Below are 16,146 nucleotides of genomic sequence, written 5' to 3'. Positions count from 1 at the left end.
AGTGTTATTTTAGGTAGTGTTTTAAGGCAACACTCTGGCCTTCTCATTGCTGATATCAGACTGTGGGTTTGTTGCTAACTTGTGCTGATGAAGTCTATCCCGACTGGGCTAAGAAAAACTGCCACATAGCTTGTTATAACAAGGTAGAAAATGCCAATTATTCAGTATTGCCTTTTAGCATATACTCAGTAACGCTAATTCATTTTAATATGAATCCTATGTCTGTACCGTGTATGTGTGTACACAAAGACATTGCGGTTTTATCTCAGGCTATTGTTATGTACGTATCTGTTGTACGTTTATGTATGTGTGTCTTTGTCTGTTCTCCCTGTGCTGTGTCGTGTTTCCAGCAGCGTCAAAAAGTGAAGCCTAGGGGACCATAACTATCTTAATGCTGTAGGTGTATCGATGTGCAGCAGGTGCAAAAAAGAAAAGGGAGAGTAAAAGGAGGAATGGTTTTCATAGTCTCGCAGCACATACTGAAAACATTGTGCAGCATTGTGTGCTGGCATAGTGAGCCTGCCATTGGTGGAGAAAGATCAGTATCTCTGCCTCTTGTACAGTGCAATGTGGGTGAGTTTGCTCTAACTGTAACACAGAAATACCAACAAGGTATGTTAGAGTTCTGTCCTCGTTTACTGAACTTTCCTCTCTTAAACAACTGTCTACATCATTTATTTCGCTCTTATTTGACTCAGACAAATTTACCATTTAAGTCATTTACCACTGATGTCTGCTTCCAGACTTTGAAACAGCTGTACAGAAAGTCATTATGTCCAGGTATGGGCAGTTGTCTACAGAGATAACAGACCACCAAACCAGAAATAAACCCAAAATAGCAAACCTAATAGTCAATATGTCAATAAAGTGTCCCAGCAGAGGTTTTTGTCTTGAGGTTCTTGTCATAAATTCACATGAGAGCAATATACTTCAAACATCAGGACATTCAGTCGTATTTCCGTCCTTACCATAGACATACATGACGCAGATGCACATTATGCAGGAGATAATGACCAAGGAGAAACTAGCAGCATAGTTGTCCATCAGTAGCAACCAATAGATTCCTGCCTGCACACAGAAAACAGAGAGTGAGCCAAAACTGCATCTCCATGAGAGAAAGCAAGTTGCATTCAAAGACCTAAGAGTGGGGGCTTACCTGTGTCGTTAATGGCACGCCCAGTAAGAATCCAACTATGGCCACTGACAGTGTGACTACGGTCTTGTTCCTGATGATCCAGTCTGTACCAATTTCATCGACGATGGCCGTCACGAGGGTCTCCAGCAAACAGAACTGTAAGAACAGGGACGAAAGGTCTATGGATTCAATTAAATGATGAGAGATGAGATTGGACAGTTGTTGCTCAAATTTCATGACGAGAACAGGGGTTCCACAGTCTCTTTACAGATGACTGGAGATGGGTTTTGTATGTTATTATACCAAACCATTGCTGAGGGATGATGAGCAGAGGCTAAATAACATTGTAGAAAGTCTGACATTTTAAAAGGAAAAAGTTCCTGTTCAACATGTATGAATAACGAATGTATATTAATTTTTATCATCTCAGCTTCAACACAGTCTATGTCAAACATCTGGGGAACCATGGATGTTTTTGTTGCTGAACAGGACAAAATATTAAACAAGCCAATATTGGAAAAATATGGCATAACTCTTGACACACTTTGGCCTGTGTGAGAGCTGGGGATATTAAAAACAGGCTCCTTGAGCCAGTGATAACTAATACCTATAAACAGATCTGCAGATCTAAATCAGGTCTATTGATTGAGGTCCCATTTACAGCATCAACATGGAGCTGCACAACACCACTGCATGTTGGGTTCTAGCACAACCTCACCTGAGTCCCCAGTCCCAGAAGGATGAGCATGAAGAAGAAGAGCAGCGACCAGAGTGGTGAGATGGGGAGCAGAGTGAGGGCTTCTGGGTAGGCCACGAAGGCCAAGCCCGGGCCGTGGTCCGCCACCTCTGACACAGGGACGTTCAGGTTGTGTGCCATGAAGCCAAGGATGGAGAAAATGACAAAGCCGGCATACACGCTGGTCGCACAGTTGGTTATACTGATGATGATGCTGTCTCTGTAGGTAGGAAGAAATGTGTTGGACATTAATTAAACTGCTGGAAAACAAAATGGGATACATGCAATTTGAAACCAGTGTACCCAGCAACATTGTCAGTTATATTGTCCTTTTGCACAGAGGGCATAGGATTACAGAAAACATCATTTTCAAGTAGAATTATATAAATGAAAGGCTGAGCTGTTCATGCACTTTATGTGATTCATTCTTCAGTGATTTTACAAAAAAGATGAATAAAAAAACATTCCTCTCCTATCTCCCCGGTTAGGACCACTCCCTCTATTCCCCCTTCCCAATCATCCAACAAGTGGGTGAGATTTGGTTCTGATCCAGGTTAGAATCACTGATATTAATGCCAGTACAGACTAATGTCCTGTAATCTATAAGGTGAATGAATTATAAAAGGTTTTTTTCATCATCAGCAAATGATTTACCAAACATTAAGTGAGCTGATTACTCAATCCCATGCAGGATTACAGTACAGGGACTACTGTAAGAAGAGTGTTGATGTCCCCACGTTGTGATTTAGACATAGTATCAATATTGATAGTATCAGTACTTTTGGTATTAGTTTAGCAATCTGCAAACTTGATTAGATCAAACAGCACCTTGTAAATCGACAAAATCTTCCTTTCAATGTTTTGTAAAGTGAAAGAGAATTGCTGTGAGTTTTAGCTCAAGGACAGGGAAAATTGCACAAGAATGAAAACCAGTTTGGAAATACCAAATAAAAATAGCTACGGTTTGTGCTCTCAGAAACAGAAATTAACTTGTACTTGTTTGGAGAAGCACCAGTTTCATCTTTACTCTCCCTGACTCAGACTTGGACTTTGACTTTGTTCAGACTCAACAAGGGAATTGGGTGGTTGCCCATTGCCTTGCCTTCTCACATTTCCTGTTAAGAGTTATTACAGAGGATGTCTTTGATGACTTTGATGCCAGTTCCTTTCTCAGCTCCCCACAAGCAACCAATCAGACCCCTGCTCCGTCCTACACTCGCTGCTGCACTTCTGCATGTGCACCAATTGGTGGTGTTACAGGAGTGCAGAGAGTGGCTCCACAGGGACGGCGCTGCAGAACACAAGCTGATTAGGCCGCCATGCAGCTGTGTGCGTAGATAGCACAACCTCAAGTTTCTGGCAGAGGAACAAATTATATCTTCAGCCTTCCTCCTCGCCCCCTCCACTCCCACCCACCCCCCCTGACGCCCTCACTCTGTCAGCATGTGTGGACAAGCTCAGGAGAGTAAATGACATCTTTCCCTCTCCTTATCTCCTCTGTCCCCTCTCCTCCATCTTAACCTTCTCCTGGCTTCTCACTCGATCCCCTGGCGTTCAAGCACAGTGCAACCAGCCTCTTAACATGAGTCTAAAAAAACATTATCTCTGTCCCTCCTCCTGTCCTACCTTATCTCACCTTCTCACTCTTCTCTTTTTAGACCTGTAGCCTTGAAGTTGGCTCCTGATTATTTTACCCTCCTCCTCTCACTTTCTCCGTCACTCTGACTCTTAGAGGAGTTGCTACAACCTGAGACAACTTCTCCTCTCCCTCTCGCTGGTCGACCCTTCCCTCTGCGCCTAAGCCTCCAGTGGCATGTGGTTTATTCGCTCCATTCCTCTTTTCCTCCTTTCGACTTCATCGCCACCCTCCTCCTTCGTCTCCTCATCCTCTCACTCCCTCTGCCTAGTTAGTGCAAATAATAAGATGCTGAAACAGTGCAGCAGCTTTGCTTGATGCAAAATGAGCGTGGTCACACTCACACAGGTAGAGGCAGGCAGGTAGGTGCTGCAAATTCAACCACCTCCAGTTAATGTAATTTAATGCTGTAACTTCAGTTTTAAGGATTAAACTGCAGAAGTCTCACATCCGTTAATGCAAAATCCAACTGCATAAATTCCCACATGCATGGTCATCAAGTTGTTGTTTCTGGAAAGCCAACACGTGACGTGTTAAGTACACAATAGGTACTTTTGTCATTAGTCACAATTAGGAAAGCTGTACTTTTTTTCATTTTACTCTCTTATTGTGAGGGTGCTAGGCTAACAGTGTCCTGACTGTGGTTACACGTTAACCGCACCGATATGTGAGTGGTATCGATATTCTTATCCAACTCTCAGCAACAGAGCTAATTGTCTGGAGTACCAACCTGAAACAGTTGTTGTGGAACTTGTTATAGGAAGCCATGGTAATGAGACCCCCCCAGGCACAGCCCAGGGAGTAGAAGATCTGTGACGCTGCGTCTCCCCACACCTACAAACATAAACCCACATACACAGTAAAAATAAGGACAAAATAAAGTTCTAATTCTAGTTTATCTATCCGTCTGCCTGTTTGTGTGAGTGAATACCTTTGCATCAAGGACCTTCTCCCACTGTGGAGTCAGGTAGTACTTGATGCCGTTGATGGCTCCATCCAGGGTGATCCCACGGATGAACAGGATGGTCAGAACGACATAGGGGAACGTGGCTGTGAAGTACACCACCTGCACACACACACACACACACACCCACCCACACACAGATAATCAGACGATGTGGTAAAAACGGTTGGAACAAAACAAAAGTGACAAGAGAGTTAAGGATGCCTGTGTACAAGTGTGTGTGAAATATGTAATGAAAAGTAAATAGACATGTTGCTGAAACAGTTTGAATATTATTAGTTATTAGTGTCTACGTGTGAGTATGCATACGTGTGTGCGTGGCTGACCTTTCCAGAGGATTTAACGCCCCTGATGAGACAGAGGAAGACGACAAACCAGGACACAGCCAGGCAGCCCAGGATAGGGAGACGGACCTCTCCAAAGGTCCCAATGCCATCCGAGATGTTCAACACATAGTGTCTGAGAAAGAGAGAGAGAGAGAGCGAGAGAGAGAGAGAGAGAGTAAATTTAAGACTTGTAGCTTTTAAAACAAATACTGAAAAATCTACAGCAGTCTAACTCCATACTTTTACAACTCAGCAAACAACACTACTGCATGTCGGGCTTCTAAACCATGAACTTGTCAGCACTGGACTTTTAGACACCCACAGGGCAGTGTTGGTCTTTGTAGTATTATCACTTTGTAGCTCTGTTACTGGCTTTTTGGTGGCATGTATTGCTCCAGTACGAATTGACAAAAATAATGCACTGGATTTAGATTCCCAAAACATTGTTTGCTCTCAGATATCATTTAAGTGTGTCATTTGAAATGTAAATTATACTAAATGACAGCATCTATATGCATGCAGCACTGAGTATAATTATCTTCATTAATATAATTATCTTCTTCTAAAATCTTCATTCTTTAGATTATACAACCTACGCATCTTCTCATTGGCCTCAGAAATGTTTCTCTTCAAATTATTACAGTATTGTCAGTATTTACATAGAAAGAAGGATGAACACATGCCCCAACAATGTAGCTAATTGTCATACATCTAGTGATTGTATAGGGCAGGGGTGGGCAACCTGTGGCACCGGAGCTTCATGCAGCTCTTTAGCTCCAGTGGCTCCCTGTGGCTTTGAAACAAAATTAAACAGAACTATACGGAACGTTATTTTTTGTAATTAACAGCCTGAATCCAATATGTTATAAATTTCCCACCACTTTGTAATAAGTCTTTTTTACCACCACATTGTGGTGGCTGTTACAAAACGTGCAGCATTTTGAATAAGCTGATGCTTTTTGGGGATCCCTGTCGAAAGACCACTGCAGTAGTTAACCATGCTAGAATTAAAAGCGTGAATGAGGTCGTAGGAGTCTGATTTAATCTTTGGGAAGTTTAATTTATGTTAATTGTTAAAGAAATATAACGTTTACAGATGAAGACATCAATTTTGGTTGATTATTACATAATGCAGGTGTTTATACATAATGAAGTGAAAATACATATAAAAAAATGAATGTGTTCTTACAGGATTCTTACATTCTCTAATCTAAAATGTGTAGCCATTACACACAGAATATAATGTTTCAACATTTCGTCAACTAAAATGTGCATCATGCGTTAGGTCCTGACCTGGTGCATTTTCCTCTATATTTTGTCTTAAGTCTCCCCAGCTAGGCCAGCTATGCTCTATATATATATATATATATATATATATAGCTATAAAAAAAAGGAGAATAGAGAATTTAATAGTGTGTGGGCAGACTTGTTTGCTTTCAACACCAACGCTGCTGGCTTAAAGGTATGATTGATCTACAATAATAAATTAGCATTATATGGGTCAAATATGTTTTGCGGCTACAGACAGTTTTGTTTTTCTTGTTTTGGCCAAAAAAAGCCTCTTTTGATAGTAAAGGTTGCTGAAGCCTGGTATAGGGGTTTGCTGTAATCAGGATTAGAGCTTATTATATGATTGTATAAATGTATAATGGACTAAAACTGTTATAACATGTATGTCAAGCCTGCAAATATAAAGAGAATAAGCTGTTGGCCAGCATTAGCCAAATAAACATCCCTCCTAATGCCGCTTGTTTAATCCGTACTGGACTTTACCAAAGAAAAACAAGGTCATTGCAAAAAGCTGAACTGTTGTGTGTTACTTAGAGAAATATGATATTTGCTTGTGCTTGATGGTAAAGTGATAAAGAAACAGCTCACATAAGAGCAGTGCAATGATATTATGTCCTGACCTTGAATCATCCCAAAATGTAAAGGTGGAAGGACAGGTGCAATGAGATTGTATGTCATTGTTCTATCAGTAAGCAAACCAAGTACTACACAGAAATGTGCAAAAACTAAGAAATAATACTGAACACAACACTTTTAACACTCTCCAACCCGTACACACATTTAGATAAATAAATACAAGTTTAATGCAAATATAAAATTGTTTGTACTGAGCTGAAGATGAATGGTTCAGTCAGAACAATATCAGCTGCTGCTACACTGTATGAAAGCCTTCATCTACAGTTAATTAAATTCTTACAGGCGGCTGAAAGCACCAAGATGGATGTGTGTTTGTGAAATGCAGAGCCATTACACATGATGATCCGCTGTGGGGAGCTTGATTAAGTCCAGTGTGAACAACGCCAGGCTGCTGTAAAAAGACCACAGAAACTTGTGTGCTTCTCTCACATTAAATTGGTTGGTGATACAGTGGCTCTGTACTCTCCTGATTTAGGTGTAACAACCCGAGATAGTCACTGAGACAGAGACAGTGAAAATATAATTTTTTTCTCTCTTCCCCCATCCAGATGTTCATCCATCTCATCCAGATCACCCAGATGTTTAATGTGACTGAGAGGATAATTGATCACCACATCCCACTGATTTATATTTTACCTCATCAACCCCTTTTTTCCAGTACAGCTGTACATATGAAAGTGTAGATGCACTTGGATAAACCCTCATTGACCGTACAAACATGACCAAGCACTTAATGCTGATTTGTTAAGTGCTCTGTGGTTGCAGTATTAAAGCAGAGCCTTTACAGTTGCCCCAAAGACGTAACATTGGTAAAATGAGAAACCTCCTGCATGTCACTGGTGGTGACGCTGCCCAAAACCACTCAGAGGCCGCTGTGCCTCCAGTCAAATCTAGTCCAAATATTTGAATGCTTTCTGCAAACATGATGCATGTTTGGTGCAAGCTTATCTTACATGTGCAAGTCAATTTTGACCTCTGTGTCAAGTACAACAGGCCTACAAAACTGAGTGGAAAGAGGTTACTTGCATAACTTGAGCCTGCATCTCAGGTTTGGGGATCAATGCTGAAAAAAATTGTAACCTTCATAATAAATAATCCATTTTATCAGTGTCCTTTGATGTGGACTTACTTCCAGTACTCCTCACTGGGACTGGTCCTCTTGGTGCGGTTGACTACCTCGGACACCCCTGCTACCAGGCTTGTGGTAGCATTAGCCAGGCTGGCGTTGAGTCGCTGGCTGTTGCCCACCACCCCGCTGCAGTCCGGTGTGTTCCAGGGGTTGTTGCAGTAGGTCCATGGCAGCAATTTTGTCATGGACAGGAAAAAGTAGTAGAAGGCAATGCAAATGACCACGTTGTAATAGATCCCAATGTAGGTGGACACCACCATCATGCCATAGCCCACACCTGAAGGCAGACGGAGACAGGATGGAGAGAAAAAACAGAAGGAGAACATTAGAACTTGAATGTGAAGCAAATAACAGCCTTGTACATGGTGGGTCACCGTCAAGAGGGACACGGCCAATGTTTGGGGCCAGTGGATATCCGGAAAACAGATATCTGGGCAAAGACTTCCTCTACAATCTGATTAGGAACTTGATCTGACGAGAAACACTCATGTCAACTAATCTCTATAAAGAGATAGCTGCAAATTAATGCAGATAAATATAAAAAGCTTATAAAAAGCAAGCCTATGGGTTCTAAGGCTGGATTTCGGCTAATGTTTTACGCCTCTTTTGCTCTCCACATGAAGTTTTTACCTGCATGCAACAAAAGCCAGCTCAAACATGTTTGGTCAACAGTGCTCGGACTACAAACATTAGCATATGCAGATTCACCTCACATATTATTATTCACTATACAATAATATCATATACACAAAAGACAACAAGCTGCTTAATATGGATCTTTTATGATGAATCTCTCTCATCTCTCACCTCACACAAAAAATCTGTCTTTATCGTAAGTGACCTCTTGAAGCTGGGTGAAAGTATGTGATCTTTCTGTGTGGAGAAACTAGTGATAGTGCACTCACCCTAACCCTCACCAAAAAAGAGGCCCTATGACGTAATTTCTGAGTAAAAAAGAATGTCCCCAAAAATTGATGAATTGATCAAAGCACACAAACCACATTAACACTAACCTTTGAACATAGGGCTGATCTTCCACACTCCCAGACACCCCTGGCTGGCGAACTGACCGAAGGACAGCTCGAGGAAGAAGAGGGGGATGCCGCAGAACACCAGCATGATGAAGTACGGTAACATGAAGGCACCTGGAGGGGGGAGACAGTTGGACAGGCACTCAACTCAGTCACTGTATTGGTCTGCGTTCTAGGAAGACTGGAAGTTGGTCATGAATAGCTTGAAGATATTCTAATGATATTCTAAGTCCAATATGTGTAACTTCAGTGTTTTAGTACTGCTGATGTGAGAGCATGTTTGTGTAAGTCCAGACAAAAATATGCAGATGTCATTTACATTTTACACTGTTGTCTGACAAAGATAATAAATACTGTACAGATAAACCTGGCCCAGACAGAGGCAAACACACATATTATTTAAAAATGTTAAGTGTTTAAAGTGTGTTGGCTGACTTCATGGGCTGGGAGTGATAATGTACTCTGTAAAGATATGATCTCTAACAACAAGATGTATGGGTAAAATAACATGAGAAAGACAAATACACCATGTTATCATTAAAAACATTGGTGCATTTAGAAACATGATACAGCACTAAAGAAAATGTCACAATATATACTGTATATACATCTCTGCAAGTGTTGCATGTTTGTGTAAAAACAAATACTTCAATAGCAGTCCCAATTACTACATATATTAGACATTTGTCATGTGATTGAAAAGGACATTGCAATCCGCAAAAAAAAGTAACCAAAAAAAGAAAAGAAAACATAAACCTCATCTGTCACAGTAACCTCCCCTGAGTGAGCAGAGAGGTCACTGAATGTGTGCAGCTGAGTCTGTTCAGTGGTGCAGCAACTCTCTGGTGGTTCAGACTGGACCAGGAACCAGACAGACATCTATAGAGAATGTCTGTGTGTGTGTGTGTGTGTGTGTGTGTGTGTGTGTGTGTGTGTGTGTGTGTGTGTGTGTGTGTGTGTGTGTTGTGTGTGTGTGAGATTTCGTATGAGTGTCTGTATGCGAACTAGGTCGGTGAGACCAGCTGATACTGTACAATACCAAAACCTTATCGCGCTGTGCGAGTTGCTGGTAAAGCTCAGCTCTCCTGTCCACTCTGCACTATTTGCAGCTGTGTATGAGCTAATGTATGGCCTACATATACTGAGTCCTAGTATGGAAATGTGGCTCTTCCGCATGCATAACACTAATCCAAATATTTGCAGAGTAAACATAAGAAGAAGTAGGACAGATGCCAAGGAAAGGTCTGAGGCCCCGAGTTACGGGACCTTGACCAAACTAACCACCATTCACTACACTTTAGCACTTTTCTAGGAAATGTTTAGTTCTATTTAGAACACATTTTAGTCCATTTCATCCAGTGTTTTTAGGATACATTTTACTGGAGGACAGCCTCAAAAACAAACTGATAGCAGCAGAGTTTTTGTTGTCATGTCCTTATAAAGTTGCTGCACAGTGGAAGCAGCAAGAAGCAGCTGGATGCATTCTATGCGCTCACACACATTTTAACAGCGTTCACATCCCAATAAACAATAATGTAGTTACGCAAATCTAGCCTACTTTGGACTGACGTTACGCACATAAAGTGTGAGCTGTGATGCGACCGGTGAAGACTGCGTTGATTATAACTGAAGGTTCAATCAGACAGATGTGAGACGCTCAAGAGTGTAAAGGTGAAGGTGCTTTTGGCCTGATTAATAATGGAAAGGAGGAAGATTTGATTCACAAAAATACACCATAACGTATAAATGCCAGTTGCATAATCAAAACTTCCCTCTTATTCTTCACTATATTCTTGTGTATGATTATAACTAACTTTGAAACACACCTCTTTGTGTGCATGTGAAAAAAACAAAGGCATACCTAAGTTTACAAATGATTGACAGTCAAGTTTGAATTCATTGTTTTCCCTCTAAAACTGTTACATGCTGCGACTGACAGCAATTTACATAGTAATTGATTGCTTTTGACAATGCAACAGATGTTTCCTAGCAACTGTTTTACACATTACTTAACTGTTTACTAGCTGAGACTTACTGTACAGATAGTCTACTGAGCTGCTGCCAGGCCAACAACATGCTTTCTCTCTGCAGCTTGTGTAGGCACACTGAAATCCTTTCAGGATAAAACTTAATCATGCCCTCGGAGAACTCCTCGCTCAAGGCAGGTGTGTGTATAAAAATCCCAAAACAAAACAGGAAAAATTTGTACTCAACAGCATGAAAACTTGGATCCCAAAAGGTCCATGAATGACAACGCACACATTTCCTGATCATCAACTAATCAAGTTGTGTACAGTGTGGAAAATCCATTTCAGTTCATCTTCTTTTTATGTACTGGATGTTTTTACCTCCTCCATTTCTGTAGCAGAGGTAGGGAAACCTCCAGACATTGCCCAGGCCCACAGCATAGCCCACGCTGGTGAGGACAAACTCAATCTGGTTGCCCCAGTTCCCTCTCCGGGAGTTTTCATCCTTCTTCACTGGCTCGCCTGGAACTGCTCCGTTCTACAACAAAGACAGGGAGAGACAGGGAGGTGACTTCAGGTGACAGGAGAGTAGACAGCGCTGCTGCAGCAGGTCCAACAACTGCAGTTGGAAGCGTTAAAACACACCTATTTTACAGACGGAGAAGAGCACCCGATAGGCCTCATTTACTCTATTTGGCTAAATCAGATCTGTATCACGCAATGATGGTAAATAATAAACATCTTTAGGGTGCACATGGAGATGAATTATTCATGAACCGTGCTTACACTTATTGAATATTTCCTGTAAATACTATCTCCTCTACCCCAAAGTCTAGCATAAGGTGGGCGCAGTGGAGCAGACGGAATGTAAAGTGAAATCAGCGCTTTAAGAACAGCCGATAAGCATTTGGTCTTGTCGTCCTGATTCCGAGCTTCTCCTCTCCTCTCCTCTCCTCTCCTCCCTCCCTCTATCACTCCATCTGCTGGCATCAGATGGTCCCTCTCTCCTGACCTCCTCCATAACCTCAGCTGTGTCCGTCTGTCTGTCTGTCTGTCTGTGTTTTTGTGGGCGCACATGAAGACACTCGTGCTCTTGCAGAAAAAAAACATTTCTATCATTTTTACACTATAGTAGGTAGTAAAGAGAGACGACTTGACTTGCTGCTCTCGGATCAGCCATTAACAAACAGAAATTGTGCAATGATCTTGGTTGTTTTACATAGACGGGTACCAGGGTCAGTACAAATCAAATGTGAGATGATCCAACTGTGGCATCGCCACATTAAAAAGTCAGAGGCTAGAATATAAAATAAGGTATTTGTGTAAAGTAAATCACACTTATCCACGGGCAAAAGAGCTCTAATAATTTTTTATGGAGGTTATGCTGCATAGTATGGAATGTAACAATAATGTTTAACTCTGTTAAAATGTGAGCTGTGTGATTTGAGTGTTTAAGTGTAAAGTGAGTCCCAATTTCTTTTGTACTGTACAAACAATAACCATTTAAGAGTTGTTGTTTTTTTAATGAAACGGCTTGAATAAACACTGAAATATTCTGGAGTGGAGAAAAAAAAATTGGAATGGTAGCTTTGCCTCAAAGCCTGGAGAAGAAGGCAAGATGGACTACTTAACTAGAATTTACTGGTATTCATTATATGATAAATGTTTTTTATCAGTGAATTATGAATTTTGTTGTAGAAAATGAAGGCCTGAAGATCTGATTATGAAAGCTGGTTTTCTATTTTTGGACTTTTTTATGTTTGAAAATGTAGACGCAGCACTCTGCCTCTGGCTTATATGAATTTGTGGTGTCTTGTCAACCTATGCGGGCTGGGCACAGTAATAAAAAACTTCATTCATGCTGCCTATGTTATCTGTGTATAGCAGAGCCTGATTTTCAGAGGCTTGCGAATGAATAGCTGCATATTTTCAGTAAGAACGGCTTTCAATCTGATGAAAATGTGAATACTGCTCATGGAAACACTCTTCTTTTGCTGTAAATAAATCTTTAAAATCACAAAATGTCTTTAGGTAATACAGTACATCCCTACAGACAACTTTAACAGATGCTTTGTCGACCATGCTCAGTATTACAGTTAAACTACCCATAATGCAGTTTGTTAACAGCATTATTTGTGAACAAGTTGTTGCAGCAGAGTTAAAATAAGAGCAATAAAGTGACATTTATATTTTGTTCTAATTCTATGAAACTGCTGCAGGACACCAAGTCCTGGGGACAGCATGACGCCCACACACACACACACACACACACACACACACACACACAGATCACAACCTCTCCTAGATGAACACACTGCTTCTGACGCGGAGTGAGTGCGCGATCTTGTTCATCGGCAAAAAGTGTCAACAGAAACAACCAAACAACCACAGCAACAGAAAACAACCTCCGCATTTTGCCCCCATGGTGCCGTAGTTCAACTTTGAGGCAGAGCCAAGTGTGACTAATGAGCGAGGGAGAAAAAATATCGGACAGCAAAACAGCAACAACCACATAAAACAAACAGCTGCCATATTTTCCCCAAAGCTCCGTAATTCGTCTTTGAGTCCGGCTGCGCTTGCATGTCAGGAGGGCCAAGACAAAGAGCACTTCTTCAGCATCCTTGACCTTTCCTTGTGCAGCAGTGGAGGCTGCAGGTGGGACAGACAGGAAGATCAGCAAACACATGTGTTGTTGTTGGTGAGGAGATGCTCAGAGTGAAGCCACGGTCGCAGCAGTGTGTGAGTTGAAACCCCCCAGCGGTGAGCCCGCCGCCGCAGTGGGTCGCACATTACGACGTCTCCGTCTGGAGTTGACTTTGGAAAGGAAAAGGAGCATCGGAGACACAGAGACAGTGTGCAGCTGTGTGTGTTCTTGTTCCACCCGGCTGTACATCTTGTACATCGGACTTCCCTATCAGTATCCAGGTGTGTGCCTTCAGAAGATACACACACATGCATAAACACACAGGTTGACAGCTCGGCTGAGGTCTACAACCTGACAGAGGGGAGAGAAAGCACTGGGAATAGCAGTGACCCATGAGTCTTTGCTGTGCACTCTGTAAAACTCAACCTGACACAGTGTCAACTATACAGAGCTTAAATTCAAAATGTGAGGCAAAGTGAGTGAATTCAAAAGAAGTAGAGAATGTGTAGTGGATGTTCTTTGACAGTGGAAAGCAGGCACTGTGTTGTGTTGACCTAATTTAGTTAATATATTTAGCAATTAAAAATCCACATATTCAGCCTAATAAGTAATCAGAAGTAATCATTATTTATCATGAATTACAGCTTCTGCTAGCTCTACTGGACTGAATTGGATTGAGTTAACCCCCGGCTTGCTGCTGCCATTGGCATTAAAGTAAGGATAGGAATTGTATTAGAATGCTCTGATAAGGCGGTCTACACTGCATATGTTTAATTGTTTTCAGTCACCATGAAATGTTTGTGTGCATGGATTCAAAAGCAACATGTAAAGCCAAATTAAGAAGTTTTCTCATAATAAAATGCAATTTCAACTTAAAACACAGCTCAGAGCTGTAAAATAATCATCATAAAAGGGTACAGTGGACGTAATGTCGATAATGTCTAGGGCTGGAATAACGGTTTGTGGTCGCTCTTTTTAGTCATTTTTAAGCAAGAAGCAAAACATTTGCTCAGTCCAGCTTCTCAAATTTGAGGGTTTGTTTGTCATTCATAATAGTTTTGGATTGTTGGTCGATTACAATATCCACCTACAACTGCTGGAAAAAACAATGGACATATTTTAGAGAAAGTGTTTAATTGACTTATTAAAAAAATAATTGTCAGATTAATCAATAATAAAATAATTTAGTTAGTGGCAGTCCCAAATGTCTTTTAAATAAAGTTTATAGAACATTCATTCAGTCATTGCAGGCAGCATTGTTTTGTTGCACAGAAATCCCACTCGCTGTACATCATATTGCCTTATTTATCACTCTGAGTTCCGTAGTATCAGGATCGGCATCAGGAGGGAAGAAGCTGGGTCAGTCCATTCCACTATAAAAAATGGCCAGTAACCCACATGTATTTCTAAAGAAACACCAACAGCAGCCTGGGTGGACCAGAAAGCAGTGCAGCCATCACACGTCAAGTAACTTGAAAAGCTCCTGTTCTGTTATTACTGTTGCTCCATCCAGCTACATGCAGAGTATGACCTATGAGTTTAAACATTCTCTGTAGGTTGTAGACTGGTTTTATGGGAAGCTAGCTTAAGAAAAAGATGGACAAACAAACGTGGATACACAATACAGCAAATTCCCAGTCAACAGAAAAACATGTATGTTTATCAGAGGATTTGGGGTTCGATCTGGAATCAACAGAAGATCCACACAACCCAGTAGAAATAAGGGGAATATTAAACTCTAAACTTTGCTGAACCCTCTGGGCAAAAGTTGAACTTTATGTTTTTCATGACATCCCTTTCTCTCATGACTGACCCTGATATCTGCCTCTCACCGCCCAGGTGTTGTAGCCTGTGGTGTCGGCTCCCGTGAGCCCCCCAGTCGGTCAGACAGACAGACAGACACTCCTCTCTCCATATCCCTCCATCCCTCCATTTCTCTGTCACGTGCTTCTCTGGGACCATCTGGGCTTTATATAAGACCACACATGCCCCCCCCCATCTCCCCTTCTATTTAGTTTGCAACTTCTTTGCTCTCTTTCCAAGGTCTCTTTCGAGTCACAGCGTGGACTTTGCTGCTGCTGCTCCTATAATAAAATTGCACAGATTTAGAGCAATTTGTGAGTGATTTAGTAATCTGGGTACTGCAGGTCGTAAAAGGTGTCAGGCCATGTTTCACAAATAATTGGTGTTCACAAATTGCAGATAAAACATGCAAGTCCAACACGGTCATGTATATGTTGCCAGTTTATACTGTTTGTTTCGATGAGTGACACATGTCAAGGTAAGTGTCAGGAAATAAACATTGCAAATTGCTGCTTCCCCATTCGAAGAAGCACAAGAGCCAATCAAAGTTTTGTAGGCCCAGTTAAGAATCGATATGTCATGTTAAAGCCAGAGCAATAGCGAAAGAAAATTTGCACCCTTATCAAAACAAACATGAAACTGACTCAGTTAAGTTGCTGTAAGTTGAAACAGCGATTCTTAAATCAGCATTTAAACTGAATTTGCTCCTTGAAACTGCTGCTGCATCCCCAGACACAATTTCCACTGCTGATTCTTTAGGGCAAGCTAGGTCCTCCCATCCAAAGAGGAAATAACTCAAATGAACACAGAGCTCAGACTAATGTTAGAATAATGAAGTAAAACCACAAT

General features: G+C 41.3%; 1 protein-coding gene across 4 annotated transcripts in view; it reads right to left on the bottom strand.

Annotated features, from left to right (window-relative positions):
* Positions 1-16,146, bottom strand: part of slc6a9 (solute carrier family 6 member 9) — a 73,201-nt gene that overhangs the window by 8,401 nt on the left and 48,654 nt on the right. For all 4 annotated transcript variants that reach the window (XM_051396664.1, XM_051396656.1, XM_051396647.1 and 1 more), the window contains 9 exons: positions 11,232-11,388; positions 8,866-8,997; positions 7,853-8,129; positions 4,798-4,930; positions 4,439-4,573; positions 4,238-4,341; positions 1,854-2,091; positions 1,157-1,291; positions 969-1,068 (listed from right to left, as the gene is read on the bottom strand). In XM_051396664.1, the coding sequence (XP_051252624.1) occupies positions 969-1,068; positions 1,157-1,291; positions 1,854-2,091; positions 4,238-4,341; positions 4,439-4,573; positions 4,798-4,930; positions 7,853-8,129; positions 8,866-8,997; positions 11,232-11,388 (1,411 nt within the window). The remainder of the gene's footprint in view (positions 1-968; positions 1,069-1,156; positions 1,292-1,853; positions 2,092-4,237; positions 4,342-4,438; positions 4,574-4,797; positions 4,931-7,852; positions 8,130-8,865; positions 8,998-11,231; positions 11,389-16,146) is intronic.

This window comes from Dicentrarchus labrax, unplaced genomic scaffold (assembly GCF_905237075.1).
Source record: "Dicentrarchus labrax unplaced genomic scaffold, dlabrax2021, whole genome shotgun sequence".
NCBI classification, from domain to species: Eukaryota; Metazoa; Chordata; class Actinopteri; family Moronidae; genus Dicentrarchus; species Dicentrarchus labrax.
This window is presented reverse-complemented; position numbering and strand designations above follow the sequence as displayed.